Source organism: Rhodnius prolixus, unplaced genomic scaffold (assembly GCF_049639745.1).
Source record: "Rhodnius prolixus isolate KJV_2025 unplaced genomic scaffold, Rpr scaffold_1, whole genome shotgun sequence".
Classification (NCBI taxonomy): Eukaryota; Metazoa; Arthropoda; class Insecta; order Hemiptera; family Reduviidae; genus Rhodnius; species Rhodnius prolixus.
Window position 1 is genome coordinate 1,971,125 of NW_027411581.1, and position 20,767 is coordinate 1,991,891.

General features: G+C 35.2%; 4 protein-coding genes across 22 annotated transcripts in view; 3 read left to right on the forward strand and 1 right to left on the reverse strand.

The window, feature by feature from the left end:
• The window catches only part of gogo (thrombospondin-1 like protein golden goal), a 499,603-nt gene that overhangs the window by 217,734 nt on the left and 261,102 nt on the right, over nt 1-20,767 (reverse strand). For 12 of the 18 annotated variants that reach the window (XM_074124386.1, XM_074124324.1, XM_074124352.1 and 9 more), the window contains one exon: nt 10,047-10,094. The exons of the other annotated variants lie outside the window; for them this stretch is intronic. The gene's annotated coding sequence lies outside the window, so the exon portion shown is untranslated. The remainder of the gene's footprint in view (nt 1-10,046; nt 10,095-20,767) is intronic. 18 annotated transcript variants of the gene reach the window in all.
• Nucleotides 354-4,682, forward strand: LOC141462174 (ribonuclease H1-like). Its single transcript, XM_074143814.1, has 2 exons — nt 354-839; nt 4,590-4,682. The coding sequence occupies exons 1-2, from the start codon at nt 354-356 to the stop codon at nt 4,680-4,682; spliced, it is 579 nt and encodes a 192-aa protein (XP_073999915.1).
• Nucleotides 1,649-7,104, forward strand: LOC141452514 (uncharacterized). Its single transcript, XM_074124752.1, has 2 exons — nt 1,649-3,494; nt 4,876-7,104. Exon 2 carries the CDS (start codon nt 4,932-4,934, stop codon nt 5,640-5,642), a length of 711 nt encoding a protein of 236 aa, XP_073980853.1. The 5' UTR covers nt 1,649-3,494; nt 4,876-4,931; the 3' UTR covers nt 5,643-7,104.
• Nucleotides 11,774-20,761, forward strand: LOC141452451 (uncharacterized). Of its 2 annotated transcripts, none has more exons than XM_074124626.1 (2): nt 11,774-11,932; nt 19,453-20,761. In XM_074124626.1, exon 2 carries the CDS (start codon nt 19,514-19,516, stop codon nt 20,621-20,623), a length of 1,110 nt encoding a protein of 369 aa, XP_073980727.1. In that variant the 5' UTR covers nt 11,774-11,932; nt 19,453-19,513; the 3' UTR covers nt 20,624-20,761. The 2 variants fall into 2 exon arrangements, with proteins under 2 accessions (XP_073980727.1, XP_073980735.1); XM_074124634.1 differs by lacking the exon at nt 11,774-11,932 and adding an exon at nt 13,645-13,865.

Genomic DNA, 20,767 nt, shown 5'->3' on the forward strand with positions numbered 1-20,767 from the left:
GTTATTAGACAGAGTTTATAATGAAGGTATTAGATTATTTACAGGCGCCTTCCGGACCAGTCCTCTTCAGAGCCTTTATGTGGAGTCGGGGATGTTGCCTCCTCAGTTAAGAAGAGAGCAGATTACCCTGACTTACACCGCCGGAATATGGGGGAAGCGGTTTCTTACCTTATTCCCTACCATATTCGAGAGCCTACACGATGAAGAGTTTCGTTACCAACGCTCGCGGACGCGACCCCTTGGTATCCGAGCTAAGAAAATCTTAGCTGCAGAGGGTATAGAATTAGGAGAGGTTATGGGTTGGAGCTTTGCACCCCACCATCCCATGGTTATTGCCCTCTGCGCGCGTCCGCATGGACCTGGCAATATTCAAAAAAGATGATACACCGCCCGTTGTCTATAGACAAAGGCTATTAGAATTAATGAGTGTTTATTATGATTCTAGATCTGTCTTTACGGACGGGTCCAAAACAGACAACGGTGTTGGTAGCGCTGTGTACACCGATGGAGTTACCCTTAGTTGGATACTCCCTCATTACGCGTCGGTGTACACGGCAGAGACGTACGCACTTTGCCAGGCCCTAAAGCTAATAAAAGATAATCATTATAATAAATCGTTGGTATTGACAGATTCGTTAAGTGCGATAATGGCTCTCCGGGATCAATTCTCAACGGACCCAATGGTCATTAACATTTTTAAAATACTTTTTGAACTTCGTGCACGTGGCCAAGGGGTGACATTCGTCTGGGTGCCAGGACACATAGGTGTGTCCGGCAATGAAAGAGCAGACCAGGCCGCTAAACAAGCTGCCTCTACTACCTCTGAAGATGTCATCCCTGTACGTCCCACTGATTTACAAGCCTATTTGAAACTTATTATAAATAGAAAGTGGCAAGTTCAGTGGGACAACATTAATGAAAAACTAAAAGATATAAGGCCACGTGTGCTACATGCTAGAGTCGAGAATTACCCGCGGCATGAATCAGTGATCCTAACAAGGCTAAGGATTGGTCATACACGTGTGACACATGGGTACCTCCTCATTGCCGAAAGAAGGCCGAGGTGCCCACGATGCCGAGAAATGCTGACAGTGTCGCACGTGTTGTAAGGGTGTCAGGCACTGCGAACACAGAGAGAAACAGCAGGCCTGCCACATGACAAGCGCGTTATCCTTCAAGAGGGTTCTCCTTACATCAGGAGGCTATTTACGTATCTAAAACATATCAATTTATATTTTAAAATTTAGGTTAGCAATTAGGTTAATGTATAGGTTAGTCCTTTTACAGAGGAAAGGAATATCGAGTACTTTCCCCTAGTGTGAATGCTTAGGATGAGTGTATTATATATAGGTGAGAATGTATTTATTAGTATGAATGTATTTATTGGCACGAATGTATTTATTGGCGAGAATGTATTTATTGGCATGAACGTATTTATTGGCGAGAAAGTCGTATGTATGTTTAGGTTAGGGTTTTTATCCCGGGGTTGAAAGAAATTTTATACGAGTATTTCAACCCCATTAGGTTAATTATATTTAGTTCTAGTTTATTTTAGGATGTGAAGGAATATTAGTTCAAAGTACTGCACATCCAACTGCTATAGTAGAGTAAATAGCCTCTTCGGATTTAGTATTCATTAAAGCCCAAGCAAATAGTAAACGAAGAAATTATAATACTTTTGGTTTTGCCTACAATAAATATAATAGAAAACATTTAAAATTATTAATTCAAATGTAGATATGTATTATAAAATTTAGTTAATTTAAGGGATGTCACAATCTTATTCCACACTCCCCCTCGTCCACAACGTCGATGAAATAAGAGGGGATGTGTGGAGACAATCTCGCAGACCCAGGCTCCACCCTACCTTGTTAAGCAAGGTGTAGTGTTTGGACGCTATGGGTCTGCACATGTGTCATCCCAGCTCGTGTAGTAGATGGAAATAAGAAGAACTATGATAGTGGGCGCTAATGGCCAAGAAGTCGATGCGCCGAAAAAAAAAAAAAAAAAAAAATAGTGTATATATTTTCTCGCCCCGCCTGTTGGGCAATAGGTTGGGCAATAGGTTGGACAATAGGTTGCCGCTACTCGTTGGAGAAAGATCCAGAGTGGATCAAGTTAGTGGTGAAGTTATTTTGCTCATCAAATGATAAATTGGAGCCAGGAATACAGGATTATTCAGGATATTGCTATCCCATCGATTCTATTTATAGTATTTTACAGTAGATCTTTATAGTGAATCGCCGTACCTGGAAATACCTGGAAATACGAAGCCTTTTTAAATGTAAACAATGTATCTTAGCCACGTGCAATTATGAAATGTAATAAATAATATTTAATTTTGATTGGATTTCAGTTCATTTCCGCACCTCAGTATTAAGATGAAGCGGAAACACTTGTTAGTACCATGTGCTTTCTGTTACGACACAACAGTCGTTCAGTCGCATCACCACTTAAATGAGAATCACTAATTAACTAGACCTAGTTTACCAATTGCCATGACAACAATCAGAGATTAAACTAACTCAATCTTCCCCCACTATATTTACCTCAGGCACTACACCGAGGCGGTGATAAAGGTAAGTTCTTATCCTGAATGGAGGAATATACAGCCACAATTTGAGAACATTTTGCTTTTCCAACCAATAAGTGAAGATCAGCTGATCTATAAAATCATTTTAGATAATCTGCTAAGTATTAACAATTACTTCGCGATGCTCGTTAAAATTGAGCGATTACAGCACATTCTCTGACTTACTGCAGTAAGAGAAATTTATAGTTTATTACAATAATAGAAAATAAATTATATTTTTTACCTTTCGATTATCCACCAGAAGATTTAATAATGTGAGCGGTTATACAGAGATGCTGTACCGAGTCAACTTACATCCGGAGATCTGTGATTAGTTTCAATGAAATTCCCCTACGTACTAAAGGGGCTAGTGAAAGAACGAGAAAATAATCTGCCACATCTCAGTTACCATAGCAACGAATGAGACAAACTGATATAAAGTGTGGGGATGAGTCCAGTGGTTAGCTAACTGAATTCTCAATGTCCGGTGATGGATAGTTTGGTCATTAACGAGAGAACCCTATCCAGAAGCTGGCAGTGCTCTGGAAAAAAGCCCCGGCCGCTAATGACCTCAGTATCTAAGACATCATAAATTGAGAAAACTCAAAATTATGTAGGGGAAATATTGTGACGTTGTCTTCAGTATTATCATCGGCAGGACCTGTTATCAACTAACTAAAATTGATTATGCAGTGATTGAATTCCAGCTATTATTGCACATTAGTGGGAATTTTGTTATTTTGGGATTTCCTAAAAAAATGTTTTGGTTTTTGACTTACTCTGTAAAAACAGTTCATCTGGTCACAAGTTTATCAAATCTCTCCTTTTGCGCTGCACAGTGATTCTGGTAAACAGACAGTGTTATTGCACAAATCGCCGCGGCAACATCTCTGACCAATCACTCTCTCAGGGTAGTAGAAAGGTAAGTGCGAATTTCCATTTTAATCAACTTCACAGATCTTCATTCCAAATCTTGCGATTAGTTATTATAGTGCTAAGAGCAGTCACTTATTCAGCAAGTGGAAGTTTTGCGATCGCATATAACTTTGCTCTTGGTGCGGAAATTTATTCTATTATTTCCTGTTTCCGTGTTTTTTCTCGTTTGGAAAAGCGACTATGTGCATCGCCATGGGATCCGACCGGTTTTAGACAAAATCTGCCCACCGGAAATGGAGATTTCTTTTTAAACGATTTCCACCAGAACTTGGTCTGCTTATTTTGTACGTCATGATCTATAGCTTCAAGAAGGGAAAATCCTTCTTCCGGCACTTTCAGGGTTGGGTTCTCCTCTCCCTATTTCATCATGATACTTATTGCACCATCTTTTTTTCGAAAATGTGGTAATTTTCCGAGGTAGTATTGTCGCCCCCACAAAAATTGGGACCTTATCTATTGGAGCTTTAAGATAAAATAGATTGCTATCAGAAACCGACTTGAAATGTATCAATACATCAACGTTGCACCGCACGCAGAAATTTGCTGCCCTGTGGTTCAAGTGAAGACTGACCTGGGTAATAATCCTTCGGTTTTAGGGTTTGCTTTAATAAGTTACTTTCGAAAGTAAAGTTAGATCCGCAGTGCTGAAAAAAAAAAAACGTTTTCCGCGTTATATTACGTAATAATTCAAAGTTTTCCCGCTTAAATTCGCTCCCCTCTACCATCGCATTAAGTGCAATCTCAAATTTATAATTTCAAAACATTTATTATTTTTACCCCTCAAATTTTGTTCGCTTTGAACCGAAAGTTATTCGGATGATTTGCCTGTCTCCATCAAATACTTTAACTTTGATATTGGTTGAAAGCCTGAAAACTCTCAAATATACAATAAACATGAGAAAATGGAATATATTTTTTATATTTATTTTGTATTTAATTAGAATTTTGGTTTAATAAATATACCAAAGTTTCTGAACAGGTTTTTGGTTATCTCATTTAGGCCAATATTTTACTAATCACTTCCTTGCTCATAGCGGGCTCATATCCCGGAATAAAGTTATGTATTCATGTTTGTGAACAGACATACACATGGACCTATTTCAGAAATACATTTTATCGTATTCATGGAGCTGGAGAAGTTGTATTTCCGGTGAGAACTAAAGAGACTGAATAGTTCGATCTACTCACTGCTCTCTCCCAGATTCTTTTAGCTTCCAAAGAGCCAGTGGTGCCTCCATCTGCTGGGATCCACAGATCTCAGAAATTTTTTTTCATCTTGAAGTTTCCTTTTTTGGTATTAGCCAAATTTTTCGCAAGCTGTAGTTGTGTGTGTGTTCACATGCGATTCTGTTTTGATTTTGTTGTAGAAAGTGCTAAGGTAGATGAATTTTGACTCAAAATCAGGAAGCTGAGATCACAACTGATGATGGAGGCGCTCCTATTGATGCTGCTGTTAATCGGCCAGTGGAGAGTCACAATGGCAACTTCCGATGTAATTGAAGTAAGAAATGAATTAAGATTACTGGAAAATGATATCAATACTTTTATAGTAAATGTTGAACGTGACTTTCCAACACCTACTGTAACCAGTGAGTATGATATACCAACTGCTATATTTGTACATCACTGGAAAGGAATCAATAAAAAGAAACTTCATGAATTACAAGATGATGTCACCAAATTGACGCAGGATTTAACAAGCAATGATGAAAATGTAGACGGTATCAAAGTCCGGATTTCCGCAATGGAAAAACAATTAGAGGATCTAAAGAGACTTTTTGACAACAGAAATCGTGAAGTTAAAGAAATGTTAGAAAAATTACGCTCGTTTTTTTTGCTCAAAAACAAATCCGTATTACAACAGCTGGCTAAAATTTTAAAACTAGATGAGATAGAATTTCTAGAAGCCATAAAACATAAATACTATAAATTTGCTGCTGTTAAATTTATTACATTAAAAAATGAAAGTAAAGCTACAGAATTGATAAGAAAAGTTTATAGACAATTGGATAATGTAGACTGTATGTTAAATTTTGCTGAAAATTTAAATAATTTGAATAAAACTTTGTTAGTTTATAGAACATTATATGAAGCTGTGAAGGGCTGCGATTTAATTGGAATTTGTAAATTGTAAATCCTGATGAAACTTTATTATGATTTAGAAAAATAATAAGAGAGGGGGGGGATGCTGCCAATTCAATATTGTCAAATGTTGATCTACTCATTTCTTATGTGGTTACATTTCTTAACTATTTGGCTTCGACAGGATCTAATTGTTAAAATTAAATTACATAATGTATTATACATGCCTGCTAGTTATGTATACAATGTAACCAATCGATACATCGATCTACAAGAGTACAGGAGATCGGGTAGACAGCTGTACTCTCTGGTTATCCGATCGACTGTAGGTAGATTGATCTAATACGTCGATATATTCTATTTAATGTATTATAATGTAGTTTGGTATGAACTTTTAACGAGGTAACATCGTCTCCGTATTTTTGTCTGTTTTATCAGGGTTGTTGGCGGCGTAAAGTTTTGAAAATTTGCTTACAGTGACTTTTTGTACTGCTGAACATTTTGGTGAATTTTCAAGTATTTTCATCGAGCAGTTTTCCTGTAGTTATTAACGAAAGTTTTCATTAAATTAATAAAATTTGCCAGCAGTTCGTTAGTTGAGTGTGGTGGGGATAGCTGACTCAGGTGGAGACATCTATTGTTCTATTGTGGATCAAGATCAGGTAAATAATAAACAGTTCAAATAAACAAAACTGCTACACTATGTCTGCAGCAAATGAAAGTGGGGATATGGCCGCTAGTGAGATACTGGTTAAGAGTGGGGGCACCGATGCACTTAGTTGTATACTTCAGCGAATAAATTCCATTCATGAAGATTTAAAAAAAGATATCTCTGATCTAAGGGCTGAAAACAAAGAAATAAATAAAACTTTAAATAATTTTAAAGATGAAATCAAACTGAACATCACTACTGTTACGAATGATTTGAGTAAGTTAAAAAATAAAATGATAGCAGCAAATCAAGAAAACCTCTATTTAAAGGAGTGCATAAACAACTTGCAAGCTACCTTAAATGAAAATACACAGGTACTGAAATTTAATAAAATCAAAATTACAAATGTTCCTACTAATATTAACTTAGATATTCTTACAGTAGTTAAGAAAATCTCGTTAGTCATAAGATACGAGCTTCTGGAAAACAGTTTGGAGGAATGTTATCGTATTAAAGCATTGAATTCCAATAATTCTCCAATTATATTTAAGTTTGTCAAAAACTGCGATAAACTTCAGTTTTTGGATTGCTATAGAAAGTATATAAGAAATAGCACACTCACATTAAATTCTGTTCTGAATGCTTCTGATGACGCCAATTTGAATACTCAACTTTATATTTCTGAGCATATGAGTCCTCAGACCTACAAACTGTCTCTGTTAGACTAATTATGTGTTTATTATTGGTCTTTTTTATTTTAAACCTTCCCTTGACCTAGATTATATCCTAGATATTCTTAATGATTCCCTTAATAGCCTGCAATCTAAATTTGGTAATAATCTGATACTCCTGGGAGGAGATTTTAATTGCAGGATGGGCCTTTTGAACCAATTTGATGTAGAAGTACTTTATAACACATATCTTGGTGGTAGTCGCAGTAGTCAGGATGATGTGGTTAACACTAGAGGTCAACTATTAGTTGATCTATTGGAGAGCAATAATTTTCTCTTACTTAATGGCAGATCACCAAGTGATACTGCTGGAAATTTTACCAGTATAAATTATAATGGTCAAAGTGTTGTGGACCTGCTTTGGTGTAACCTGAATTTTGCTCATCATATTCATGATTTTTGTGTCACATCTCACATATCACAATCAGATCACTTTCCTATAACTACCATTCTTAATTATAACACTAAAAAACTTGATACTAATAATTCTAACAGCTTAATATTTAAAGATTTTCTTTTATGGGACCCTTTTAAAAGTTTACTATTCGCAGAAACCCTGAAATGTTCCCCTAAAGTGGGCAACATTAATAGTGATAATATAAATGACTTATATACTAACTTTGTTTCCGCTTTATATGATACTGCTGATTCGTTAAAACTTACTTTCCAAAAGAAGGTTAATCTAAATAAATCAACCCGAAATAACTGTCCCTGGTTTGATGGTGAGTGTAGAAAAGTTAAAACTGCTGTAAAAACCTACTTTAAGTTGTTCAAGGGCAGTGGTTATGATGCAGTTCAGAAGGTGAATTATATCAGTTCCAAAAAATATTACAAGAATGTAGTTAAACTAAAAAAGCGAAATTATGAAAAAGAATTAATAAATAGTTTAAATCAGTGTAATAATAGTAAATTGTTTTGGCAAACGGTCAATAAATTTCGCCCTAAAAATATGCAATTGAACTTCATTAATATGGAACAGTGGATGGTTTATTTTAGGAATTACTATGGGGAGTCTGATATCCGTAATGACTTATTTTTTAGTGTATCTTGTCCTCTCCTTGACTGTCCTGTAACGTTAGAAGAAGTGAAATTTTCATTACATAAATTAAAGTGTGGCAAAGTACCTGGACATGATAGATTGCCCAGTGAATATTTTAAATATCTCCCTGAGAATTGGCTATTATATTTAGTTTGTCTTTTTAATAAAATTATTGAACAAGAGAAGATCCCTGACGGTTGGTCTAAATCTATAGTTTGTTGGTACCAAGTGCTTTTTGTTACGTCACAACAGTCGTTCAGTTGCATCACCACTTAAATGAGAATCACTAATTAACTAGACCTAATTTACCAATTGCCATGACAACAATCAGAGATTAAACTAACTCAATCTTCCCCCAATATATTTACCTCAGTATTAAGATGAAGCGGAAACACTTGTTGGTACCAAGTGCTTTTTGTTACGTCACAACAGTCGTTCAGTTGCATTACCACTTAAATGCGAATCACTAATTAACTAGACCTAATTTACCAATTGCCATGACAACAATCATAGATTAAGCTAACTCAATCTTCCCCCAATATATTTACCTCAGGCACTACACCGAGGCGGTGATAAAGGTAAGTCTTATCCTGAATCAGGGGAAAACAGCCTCAATTTGAGATCATTTTGCTGTTCCAACTAGTAAGTGAAGATCAGCTGATTTATAAAATCATTTTAGATAATCTGCTAAGTATTAACAATTTCTACGCGATGTTCGTTAGAACTGAACGATTACAACACATTCTCTTATTTACTGCAGTAAGAGAAATTACTAGTTAATTACAATAATAAAAAATAAATTATATTATTTTATTCCAATTATCCACAGGAAGTACTAAATATGGGATACACAGAGTTGCCGCATCGAGTCAACTTATATCCGGAGATCTGAGGTTAGTTTCAACGGGTTCAAATAGAGCTGCTGGATTTTTGTCTTCCTGTTCCTAAGTTTGTCTCTCAGTACGGTGTTGTAACAAAGGAGGTGTACTGGAAAAGCTCGGAGAGCATCAGATGGTGGCGCGCCTTAAATTGATGAAAATATTACAATATATTTAGCATTATTATTATTACAGTATTTAAGGTGCGTCAACATATTATGAGGTCATTAACGACTGGAGCTCTCTTAATACACTTGCGGCCTCCGAAACGAGTTCTCTTGTTACAGCCATCACACTGTGATTTGTAAGAAGCTCTAAGAAAGAGAAAAACCAAGGGCCCGCTGCTGGATTCGAACCCTCGATCTCCGTGTCGCTCACCACCCAGTTAATCACTTCCTGCTTTAGTGTTCTCTCCAGATTCAAAATTTATTGTGCAATGTATTAATTGCTAACTGTACTATACAGGAAATTTGGTCGCGCATTACCCTTAAATGATAATTTAGATCTAATCTGTCAACAACTGCCGCAGAATCATTTTCCGGGAAGAATTTATCCAATAAAAATACGTTAAGGGTGCCCCAGATTAAGAGAAAATCGATCAAGCAGTTTTCGTGGAAATTAAATAAAAACCAATATCGATTCAATTTAGCGGTACTTTCGATAAGCTGACCTAACCAAAGAGATTGTTGCCAGTTTCTATCGTAATTGTGTAATTTTCGAGCTATCTCTAATTTATGGTTTCTGTGTCTCGCTTCTCAGACTCTCAGGTCAAACTTGTGCAAAGAACATTTTGTTTTGGCCGTCGCACAAAAGAATCACAGTAAGCCTGGTTTAGAACCTGACCAAAAGTAGAAATAATTCATTGTATTAGACATGGAGGGGATAACGCTTAAGTGATGCTTCTATTCCGCTCTTGGCTTGAAGAGATCATGCATCGAACTGCCTATAAAGCCCAGTTAGTTTAACATTTATTAGGAAAGCATCAGATTACTCGACGTCTGTTCCAAAGTGCAAAGTCCAAAGTGAACACATGATCAGTGGAACACATTTGAATCCAAAATTGAGCACTTTTATGGCCCCATTTAAAGATTTGGTTGCAGAAAATTGCCTTCCAAGAAGAATGGTAGCATGGGTAATAAAAAGCAACTAAACTTACCGCTACAGATGGCTGTGAGAAACAGCTGACTGTCTCAGTATTCACCACCTGAAACATTATTTATTTATAATTAACAATTTAGCTTCTTTGGCAGAATTAGATGGATCTCTTTGAAGGCTTAGCGATATATCTTAAAGTAATCATGGATAATTTTTGAGAAAACTTCTTATTTTGGTAGGAATTCTATATTCCAAGAGAATATTTACATGAAAGAAAATCTTGAGAGTCTAGAGAAGACGATGGAAATGAGGTAAAGTGGAAATGTTCAGTGTTGCCACAACACCCTGGTGATCGGATGTGTTAAGAAGTAAGGAAATAAACCAGCCTGTTTCTGTAAATAAAAAACACTCTCTTAGATAAGGCTACAAGATCATTTGGATTTTTCTTTAAATGGCAGCGGGGAAAATAAAAGTATTATATCTAGAGCTGAGGAAATCTTAAGGGCCTCTTCCAGCCTTCTGTTACTTGCCTGTCTTACTAGCAGGGAATAAAGGGCACCACAACCTTGTAGAACCTTGTAGCTGACTACGACTTTCATTTATTCAAACAGAAATCTGGTGTGCATCCTCAGACGACTGTTTCTCATCCCTAATTATTAATATGGAACCTTAAGGACTAGTTTGGTAATCCTGAAGGGTCTGTCAAGAAGTACATACTGGTAAGTAAGTAAGTAGTTCATTAATTAACCACCTGACTGCGCCACCATACAATTAAAAGTGTTTTTAAATTTTTTAACTGTCGCATCCAAAAGAAAAGAAGATAATTTGTAAAATCTCTACAAATATACTGATTGGTTCTAATATAAATAAAGTGCATTCCCAGTTTAATAAATATCGATGTTGCCATTTCCGGAAAATACGCAAAATAAACTCAGAAACTCATTCTGAAAAGTCGCTCTTCTCGTAAATTCGACTTTCTTCAAATTTGAAATTATAACCACTTTAAAGTTGGGCTTAAAATTAAGTTTCCCAGGAAAAGTGAAAATGTTTCAACTATTTTCCAAGAAAAACTGATACTTTAGTAACTGAAGCTGCAGTACCACCAAGAGGGAATACCAAATTGGAATGATCTACGACTAATGGCCGATTCCCGTAACCAGACCATTTCCTGAAGAGCTTCGTTTCGTCACGTATTTTCGGTTCAAAACCAATTTTGAATTTTTGAAACTTCTCCTTTACAGGAACACCCAAGAACTAACAGGAGGTAAATGAACTGATCGCAGAGCCCTCAGGTGCCAGACATTTCATCACATTATTACTATTTCCGTATTACCTTACCTCGAGAAGAGATGTTTCTACCCAGTAATGCCAACTGAACACGGGGTTCTATCGATTAGCACGCAATCTACACACTAATTAAGGATGTTCTCTATTATTTATCGTTCGTTCAATAATTACTCAAACTATCGATATTGTGTTCTCATCGATAGTATATTGGCTGTGAATACGACTATTAGGGCATCAACGGCTAATTTCAATATATACTTCTAGCGAATTATTAAGTTTTGTAGAGGTCTAACACAAACCCAATTAGTAAATACAATTTCTTTTATTTTTGGACTAAAAAACGGGTATTGCCATTGTTGAAAACACGAACTGGAAACAGAGACTAATATAATTATTTCAAGGTCAATAATTTTACAGCGATCTTGCACAGTCAGCTTCCGATAGAGGGGTAAAGGAGGGGCATTACTAACGCATTTATCTCACCATATTTATCTCTCTTTGTCCAACTACTCAATAGTTATTAGAATATTACTAATAGTAAGAGAAGTGAGTCCAACCTCTCACATCATTCCGCCGGAATCTGAGAGGGCGCGTACACTTTGACATCTCTAGCGGAATCAATTCCACCTACTGGAGCTACCTTACTTCCTCTTACAGCGGGTAAGTACTACCAACATTGCAAAGATTCCCAAAATCATCAATCTCCAGAAATATCCATATCCGGTGGTATCCCCAGAATCCAAAAAGTGGTTGTAAATCTATCCGAGTGTGTAAAATATTTAGACAAACGAATAAACGCAGGAAGTTGAAACCTTGTATTTCCCTTTGGCTTCCACCAGCAGTTCCGTCTACAACTCAAATAAGTATCAATTGGAAGTAACCCTTTACTAAATAGATTATCCAATTATATTCGTAATTAAGTCCAAAACTATTACAACGGATTACTTTACATTGTTACTACATACACTTTACTCATGTTGGCCAATAACCTTTAGTTACCAAATTTTTTATGAGAAAAATACAATTATTAGCACTCCAGGAATAACAAATGTTGAAAAAGTGAATGTTCTTGCCCTAAAAGTACCATTCCTGTATAATGTACAGCCCTGTGGTCTTCAGTGTATAAAGCAAGTATAAATGGGTCATTGCATTTCCGGGTTTAAAAAATATCTACTTCCGAAAGGGCACCTCTATGCTGTGTGGGTATTTCTTAAATAATGTGGCCTGCCTAGATCTTGATTTCGCCACCATAAGTGCTGCTACAAGCAAAGCGTGGGAGTCCAGAGTTTTCGCTCGCATATCCGTTGATTGTGCTCAGTTTGAAAAGATTCTTAAAAAAAAATAACGTAATTTTGACAATAAACTGAAATTTGTTTTTCATATTTTAAATTGCCATAACTTTTGAAAAACTTGACCGATTTCAATTTTTTTTTTTTTTTTTAGGAGCTCAAATACTATAAAAATATGCAAAAAACTATAACGTTCCATTTGAAAAAACAAATTTGGATGCTGTATCTCGAGATACAAGGGTTTAAAAAATGGGTCAATCACTGAAAATAAACTAGACCAAAAATGATTAATTACGTGTTTTTTATTTTTTCGAAATTTCCCGCCGTTTAATAAAAAAATGGGTGGAGCATATACGTAACTCTGGTCACCCTGTATACTCGTATATACATATATTTGGATAAGAAATACGTATTTCTATGTAGAAGTGCAATAGAGAAGAGTTGGACTTCGGATTGTTGACGAAGTAAACAGAGCGGCGCGTCAAAGGGTACGCGGAGCTCGCGAAAGTGAGGAGTGAGGGGAGCGCTTGTGAGAAGTGGTGCCCTGTACTTTCCTTTTTGACGGCTTGCCGGATTTGGATTTCCAATTTCCTGTAGAAAATTGGGAAAATTTCGTAGAAGTGGGTGTGCGTTACCAGTGGCGTAGGACAGTCCTGTGGTAAGAATTCCCATTGAAGGGATTACACTCTACGGAATAAACAACAGAAAGGGAAGAAGGAAAAGCACAGGAAAATCGTTGTGTGGGGACCCCGAAGAAAGAAGGCAGCGGTTTGGGGAAAATCTGTAAATATCACTTTACTCAATTAAAACAAAGTAAAAAACCAGGCCTGGGGTAAGTGAAATTTTCTTTTATTTAGAATATTTCCATAGTTTCCGGTGGAAGAAAAGTGTATATAGAGTTGCAGACAGACGGTTTCTTGCGAAAGTAATTTTTTTTTTTTTTGTATTTTCTTTTAATTGGTATTAATTATATAATATTTTTAGTATTATTTCTATTTTTTTGTATTAATATAGGTTTTCTATATTACCTATGGAGTCTGGCTCTAGCCAGTGTAGTGTTCACATCGAATCTGTGTTTAATTGTTTGTTATATGTTAATTAGTGCGTGCAGAATTCTGAAATTTTGTCAATATAGTTGTTGTGATTAGCAAAAACCTTCTGTAAAATTTGAAAGTATTTGGTGCACCTAAAGTTGAGAAAAAAAAGAAATTAAAACGGCAGACACGACGTGAAGTCACAGTGTATGTGTATAGCTATTTGCTTATATTGGACCTTGAATTGCTACTTGTTTATTTGAAACACAGGTAAGAATAAGTCAGTAATCAGCAAATATAAACATTGTTTGAATTTTAATGCAATTATAATTTTGCAGTTTAATTTTGAAAAATTAAAAATTATTTAATACTGATATTATCACAAAATTAATATTAGAAAAGCTAACTATGCCGGTAACATTAGAAGAAATTTTAACTGCAGTCAAACTGAATACCGAGGAAACAAAAAGCATCAGAGTGTAAAAGTTGAGAAATTGCAATCAACTATTGATCGTTTCTCAGAAGAATTACGTTCATTAAAATCTAAAAACGAAGAACTTGAAAAAGTTGTTATTCGTCAGCAATTTGAAATAAATTTTTTGAAGCGACAACTGATAAGAAATAATATAGTTTTTTTATAACATTCCTGAACCTGGAGACAGTGAAGAAACTGATGCTTTTAAAACTATTTCAAATGTTTGTTCTCAAGTTGAAGTGAATATAAATGAAAACTGTGTGAACGATTGTCATCGCATAGGAAGGGGCAAAGCTCCTAGACCAATTCTTTTATCGCTGAATAGTTTTCACATGAAGTTGGAGATAATAAAAAAGCGTGAAAATTTCAATAAACTTAAGATCGCCTTATCATCTGATCGTACTCGGGAAGATAGAGAATACAGAAGGAAATTGTATATATGCTTACAGAAAATAAAAGAAATAGACAGAAATGCTGTAATTTATAATAGTTTTATTAAGTTAAATGATAAAAAGTATAATTTGGAGGAGGCTGAGACATTTATTCAACAGTTGTGTCGTAATAGAACTTTAGAGGAAGATCGGATGAATGCGACTGAAGACGCTAATCCAAGTAAAAGAAAGAAGTCGAATATTCGTGACAAATTGGGTACTTTTCGTTTCTCACCGAGCTCTGGATCTACATAAAAAAAGTCATTGCAAACTTGAAATAGAAAAAGTATCAAATATTATTTTTCTAAATATTTCTGGAATTAATAATCTTTATAATATTGATTTGAACAAAAAATTAATGAAACAATTTAGTGAAAATAATTTATTTTTTTGTTTGGTCGAAACATGGTCCTATGATAGCGCTCTACGTTTGCCTACATTTCTTGATGATTACTTTTATTTTCATGTGAACGCGAAAAAAATATCAAAATTTGGTAGACCGAGTGGTGGAATTGTATTTCTCTATAAGAAGAAGTTACATAGTAATCTAGCAATAATTGATAAGACTGACTTATGGATATTAGTAAAGTTTAATTATGAGAATAAAATATTCATTATTGGTTGTGTTTATTGGAGTCCATCTGTTAGTATTGATACGTGTTCTGAGCTATTTATTAACAAATTCAATAATATAAAGGAAATGCTGCCCAGTGACACCGTATATATTATTATGGGTGACTTTAACTGTAGAATTGGAACTGAGGATACTGTGGAAGAGCAAGTCTTTCTTAACTCAACGTTGGAATATCCCCGAACTTCTTTAGATAAAGTTCTCAATAAAAGGGGGAAAGTACTGCTAGAAATGATGGAAAATTTAAATCTAGAGGTTTGTAATGGTAGAACTAAATCAGACAGGCCAGGTAGTTTTACATTTATGTCACCAGTTGGGAAGAGCGTAATCGACTTAGCTTTAGTTAATGTTTTGGGAGTGGAAGTAGTAGAAGACCTAGCTGTAACTAGTTTATGCGACTTCACGGATCACGAAGCTTTATTGTTAGAAGTTAATTGTTGGAATACTGGTATTACTAGATCAGTGGAAGGGAATGTTGCAGATAGTCGAGACTCTTACTAGGTCAAGTGGGATCCTAACAGAGCACATACCTTCTCCACACTTCTTGAAAACTCTTTAGATATTTATTATAACAATATCGACAGCAATAAACTTTATCAAAATTTTAAGTTGGCAATGATACAAACGGCTAAGTTGTCTGAAATGTGCACTACTCTAACGAACAAAGGTAATATCAATTGTAGGTTCAGAAAGCCTTGGTTTGATTATGAATGTAACTCTTCGAGAAAGGAATTTAAAAAAGTATATAAGAAATTAAAGAAATACAAATATGATGATGCAATGGTCTCTACGTACTTGAATTCGAAGAAAAAATATATTAATTTGTTAAAAAATAAAAAGAAAACATATCATCAGCAATTAATTAGTATTTTCTCGAACGTTAGGGACTCCAAACAATTTTGGTCTGCAGTTAAGCAACTATCGCCTTTTAAAGTGGTAAATAATCCAATTAAAATAGAAGAATGGAGAGCTTATTTCAATAATCTTTATCCCATAGGAGAGTGCAGTGAAATGCAGTACTTTAATGTAGGAGATCCTTTACTTGATTCGGATATAACACTTGAAGAGCTTCAGCTTGCAATTTCCATCAGTAAAAACAACAAGAGTCCTGGCAAAGATGGAATACCGTATGAAGTACTGAAAAATCTCACCCCTGCATGGCTTCACTACCTACTGAACCTTTTTAATAATGTATTTAATACTGAGAAGATTCCTTTACAGTGGTCTGAAACTATATTTACTCTTCTATTTAAGAAAGGAGACAAGGAAAATCCGAACAACTATAGAAGCATTGCCCTATTCAATACCTGTGCTAAACTATTTACCACAATCATTAGAGAAAGATTGTATTTATGGTGTGAGTTGAGTGTGATTTTGCCGGTTGAACAATCAGGATTCAGGAAGGGTCGCTCTACACTTTCCTGTATGACCTATATAGATAAACTGATAAAAAGAAAACCCCTTTTTGTAATATTTGTTGACCTGCAGAAAGCCTTCGATACCGTAATTCATAGTAAATTGTGGGACAAACTTCACTCTATAGGGGTAAGCAGTAAGATCATCAGGATTATCAAGAATTTGTATGATCAAGCTTCATTTAACTTGAAAATTGATGGCAACATTCTTCCACATGCAATCAAGATCAGTAAAGGAGTTCTCCAAGGGGAATCTTTATCACCACTGTTGTTCTCTGTATTCCTCTCCGACTTCGTAGCCTTTTTCAAGAATAAAGGACTGAGGGGACCCAAATATGATGATGAAAATGATCTATTATGCCTATTATTTGCAGACGATATTTTAATATTTGCAGACTCTCATCATGATGGATGTACTCCTGGAGTATTGCAAGGTAAACGGCTTATCTGTGAACACTCAGAAGACTAATGTGATGGTATTTAGGTTATCACCCAAATTTAACAGATATATTCCGTTAACATATGATGACAAAGAAATCAAATATGTCAACAACGTCACGTATTTGGGTGTGCCATTTAGTTGCATAGGAGTTTTCCGGGGTGCGTCCGAAAGCTTTTATAAGAAAGGACTGAAAGCTCTGGGCAAGGTGAGGGAGGTATTGGCGCGAGGTAAATCTGATAGCTGGGAAGTGAAGATCAGGTTGTTTGAATCTGTGGTAGCAGCTACAGCTCTTTACTCTTCGGAACTTTGGGCCCTTGGTTATTTGGAATCATTGGAAAGGTTGCAAATGTGTTTTTTCAAACAACTGTATCATTTACCATTTAATACACCGAACCATTTCATTCGTACTGAAACAGGGTGTAAAGATATACGGGTTACAGTATTAGAGAGAACATTGAATCTATGGCTACAAGTTCTTCGTATGTCTCCAAATGAACCTTTAAAAAAATGCTTTGATGTTATGGTAAAGTATCTAACAACCATCAACCTGCCAGCGCACTCAAAAAACCAATGGTTCCTGCATTTCAACAACACACGGGACAATAGGGCTCCCGGCTATATATAATTTCAATAGTGCCGAGGTTTTGCTTCATTTCAAAGCAGACATTATTGAAAGGTGGACAAATCATCTGAGAAGTCAAGATGTTAATCGTATACTGAACTCCAAATACAATCCGTTTTTTAGACAATTAACAGCGTTTGGAGAAGGTGAACGTTACATCACGGAAAGAATGCCGATTAAACAGCAAAGAGTCTTATGCCAGTTGAGATTGTCCAATATTAATCTAATAAGGATATTTCTAAATGGAGAAAGGGTTTCCATCAATGCAAGCACAATATGTGATCTCTGCAATACAAAAGAGCCTTTAACATTGGTACATTTTTTGCTGAAATGTCCAATCTACAGGTCATACAGGAAGGAATTCCTTGCTCAGTATATAGATGGCAGCGGCAATGAAGAGGACTCACTTGCGAGATTACTAAATATAACCGATGGGAATCAGTTGAAGAATATGTTTAAATTTGTTGAGTGTGCTATTAAGATGAGAAATTTTATTTTGGACTTGTATGAGACTTGATTGATGGTTTTGAGTGCTAATTGTGTTTGTTTTTGCTTTTTGTTTACTTTGAAATGTTGGGCCAGACCCCCCCCCCCTGCATCATGTAGCTTACATAAAATACAGTATGTTTCTATTCTATTCTATATTCTAGGTTTCCTTATAGAAGAGTATTTCTATTTTAGTTGTGTTGTATTTTCATTTCGAACTTTGTTAAAACTTATTTAGTCTTTATTTCATTTGGTTTTATAAATACGGAAGCTTCCGGTTTGTTTTATTTTTACCCTAAATAAGGGGTTTTTTAGTTCAGTAATGACTCATAATTTTTTATGTAAATATGTTTCAATGGCTATTGGCTATTGGCTACTGGCTATTCTATTGGCTATGGGCTATTGGCTATTCTATTGGTGTTGGCTATTGGCTATTAGCTATTGGATATTCTATTGGCTATTGGCTATTAGCTATTGGATATTCTATTGGCTATTGGCTATTCTATTGGCTATTGGCTATTCTATTGGCTGTTGGCTTTTCTATTGGCTATTGGCTATTGGCTATTCTATTGGCTGTTGGCTTTTCTATTGGCTATTGGCTATCCTATTGGCTATTAGCTATTGGATATTCTATTGGCTGTTGGCTATTCTATAGGCTATTGGCTATTACTATCCTATTGGCTATTGGCTATTAGCTATTCTATTGGCTATTAGCTATTCTATTGGCTATTGGCTATTCTATTGGCTATTGGCTATTACTGTTTTAAGTAATTAAATTATGTAACATATATGGAAACGGGTACAAGATTAACGTAACTTTAAAATCAGTTAACAGGTCTACATTTGCCATTATATTCTGTTCTGTTTTTTTTTTTTTTTTCTATAACATTATACGTATTAGACCCGACTTGCCTTTTCCTTTTTTTGAACTTCTTCCCCCTCCCCAAGCTGTTTTATTAAGACACACACTCACAAATACAATATACCGTAGGTTTCGCTTTTTACTGTGGAATTTTATTTTAAAACAGCGCGGCGCCCAGGGAAAACTATTTATATAATATTTTCTTATTAAAAATTTTTATTTCACTTTTCTCCCTTCTCTCAAGGTCATTTATGTAATTTATATTTTAAATTTTATTTATTTGTGTCTGCACCTCGGCCCACCCCTTCGCCATTGAAGCAACGCCGAGACAGTGTAAGTTAGCGTAAACAGGATATCCTAAAACCAGCTGTGTAGCTATAGCTATCTCTGGCAGTGAGTTTGTGTGGGTTTGGTGGGAATGTTCAGTTTTAGTAAACATTCAAAGTCTGAAAAAGTCGAGTGTTTATTATAATTATTTTTTGTTTTGTTTTAGTTTTAAAACGAACTTGGCGAAAACTAGGAAAAATATTCTGAAGGCAGAGGATCGGCTGATTATGTCGGCGGCCATATTGCTACTGATCACACTCAGCCAGCTGATGTTGACTTCGTCAACTTCCAATTTAACTGAAATAATAAATGATGTAACACTTTTGAAGAACGAACTGAATACTTTCATGGCCCAAGATGGTAATAGAAAGGAAAGGTCAGCAAGTGGTGAGTTTGTCCGTCCACCAAAAGTAGTAGATACAGCAATAGTTAAAAATAAACTCCACGAATTACAAAATAATGTCACCAAATTGGCTGAGGCTATTTCTAATAAAAATCAAAATGTAGACGACATCAAAAATAGGATTTCCTCAATGGAAAGAGAAATAGAAGAACTAAGCAAACTGTATGACGACATAGATCGAGAAATTATACAAACTCTAGCAAACATTCCGTTTAATTTACCAGATTTGTTGGCTAAATATAAAAATCAAAATGTAGACGACATCAAAAATAGGATTTCCACAATGGAAGAACAAATAGAAGATCTAAGCAAACTGTATGACGACAAAGATCGAGAAATTACGCAAACTTTAGCGAAATTTCAATCAGATTTATTGGCTAAATATAACAATCGAGAACAAGAGATTGCTAAATTAGAATATGAAGAATTTTTGGAAGCCATTAAACACAGATATTATAAATTTGCAGCTGTTAAATTTGTTACTATGAAAAATGAGACTAATGCTATAAATTGGGTAGAAAGAGCTTACGAAGAAATAGGCGATTTACCCCCCTTGGTGGAGTTAGCTGAAAAAGTGGATGATATGAAAAGAAAATTGTTAATTTACAAAACTATTGTCAATTCGAGTAATTTCCAACATTGCCTAGATTGTAATATTATTATAACATGCCACAAAATGGTACACATTTCCTATATTATTCGTGGTGATGAAACAGAACTATTATTATTAGAATTAGATATAATTAATTCATTACCAATGCGCGCCAACCAATTTGATTGTTGGCGTAACTCAATAGAGACAAATAGAGAAATGGTCAAAAACCATGTGCAGAGATATTGCTCATCAGGACATCAACTGGAGCCAAATAAGCCAGCAAGAAATTATTCAGGCTATTGCTATCCCATCGATTCTATTTACAGCATTTTTCAGTAGATCTTTATAGTAAATCGCCATACCAATACTAATACCTGATCATGCCTGTAAATAAGAGGCTTTTTCAGATGTAAACAATGTATTATAAATAAATATTTTTTCAAATTATGAAATGCAATAAACAATATTTAATGTTGATTGGAT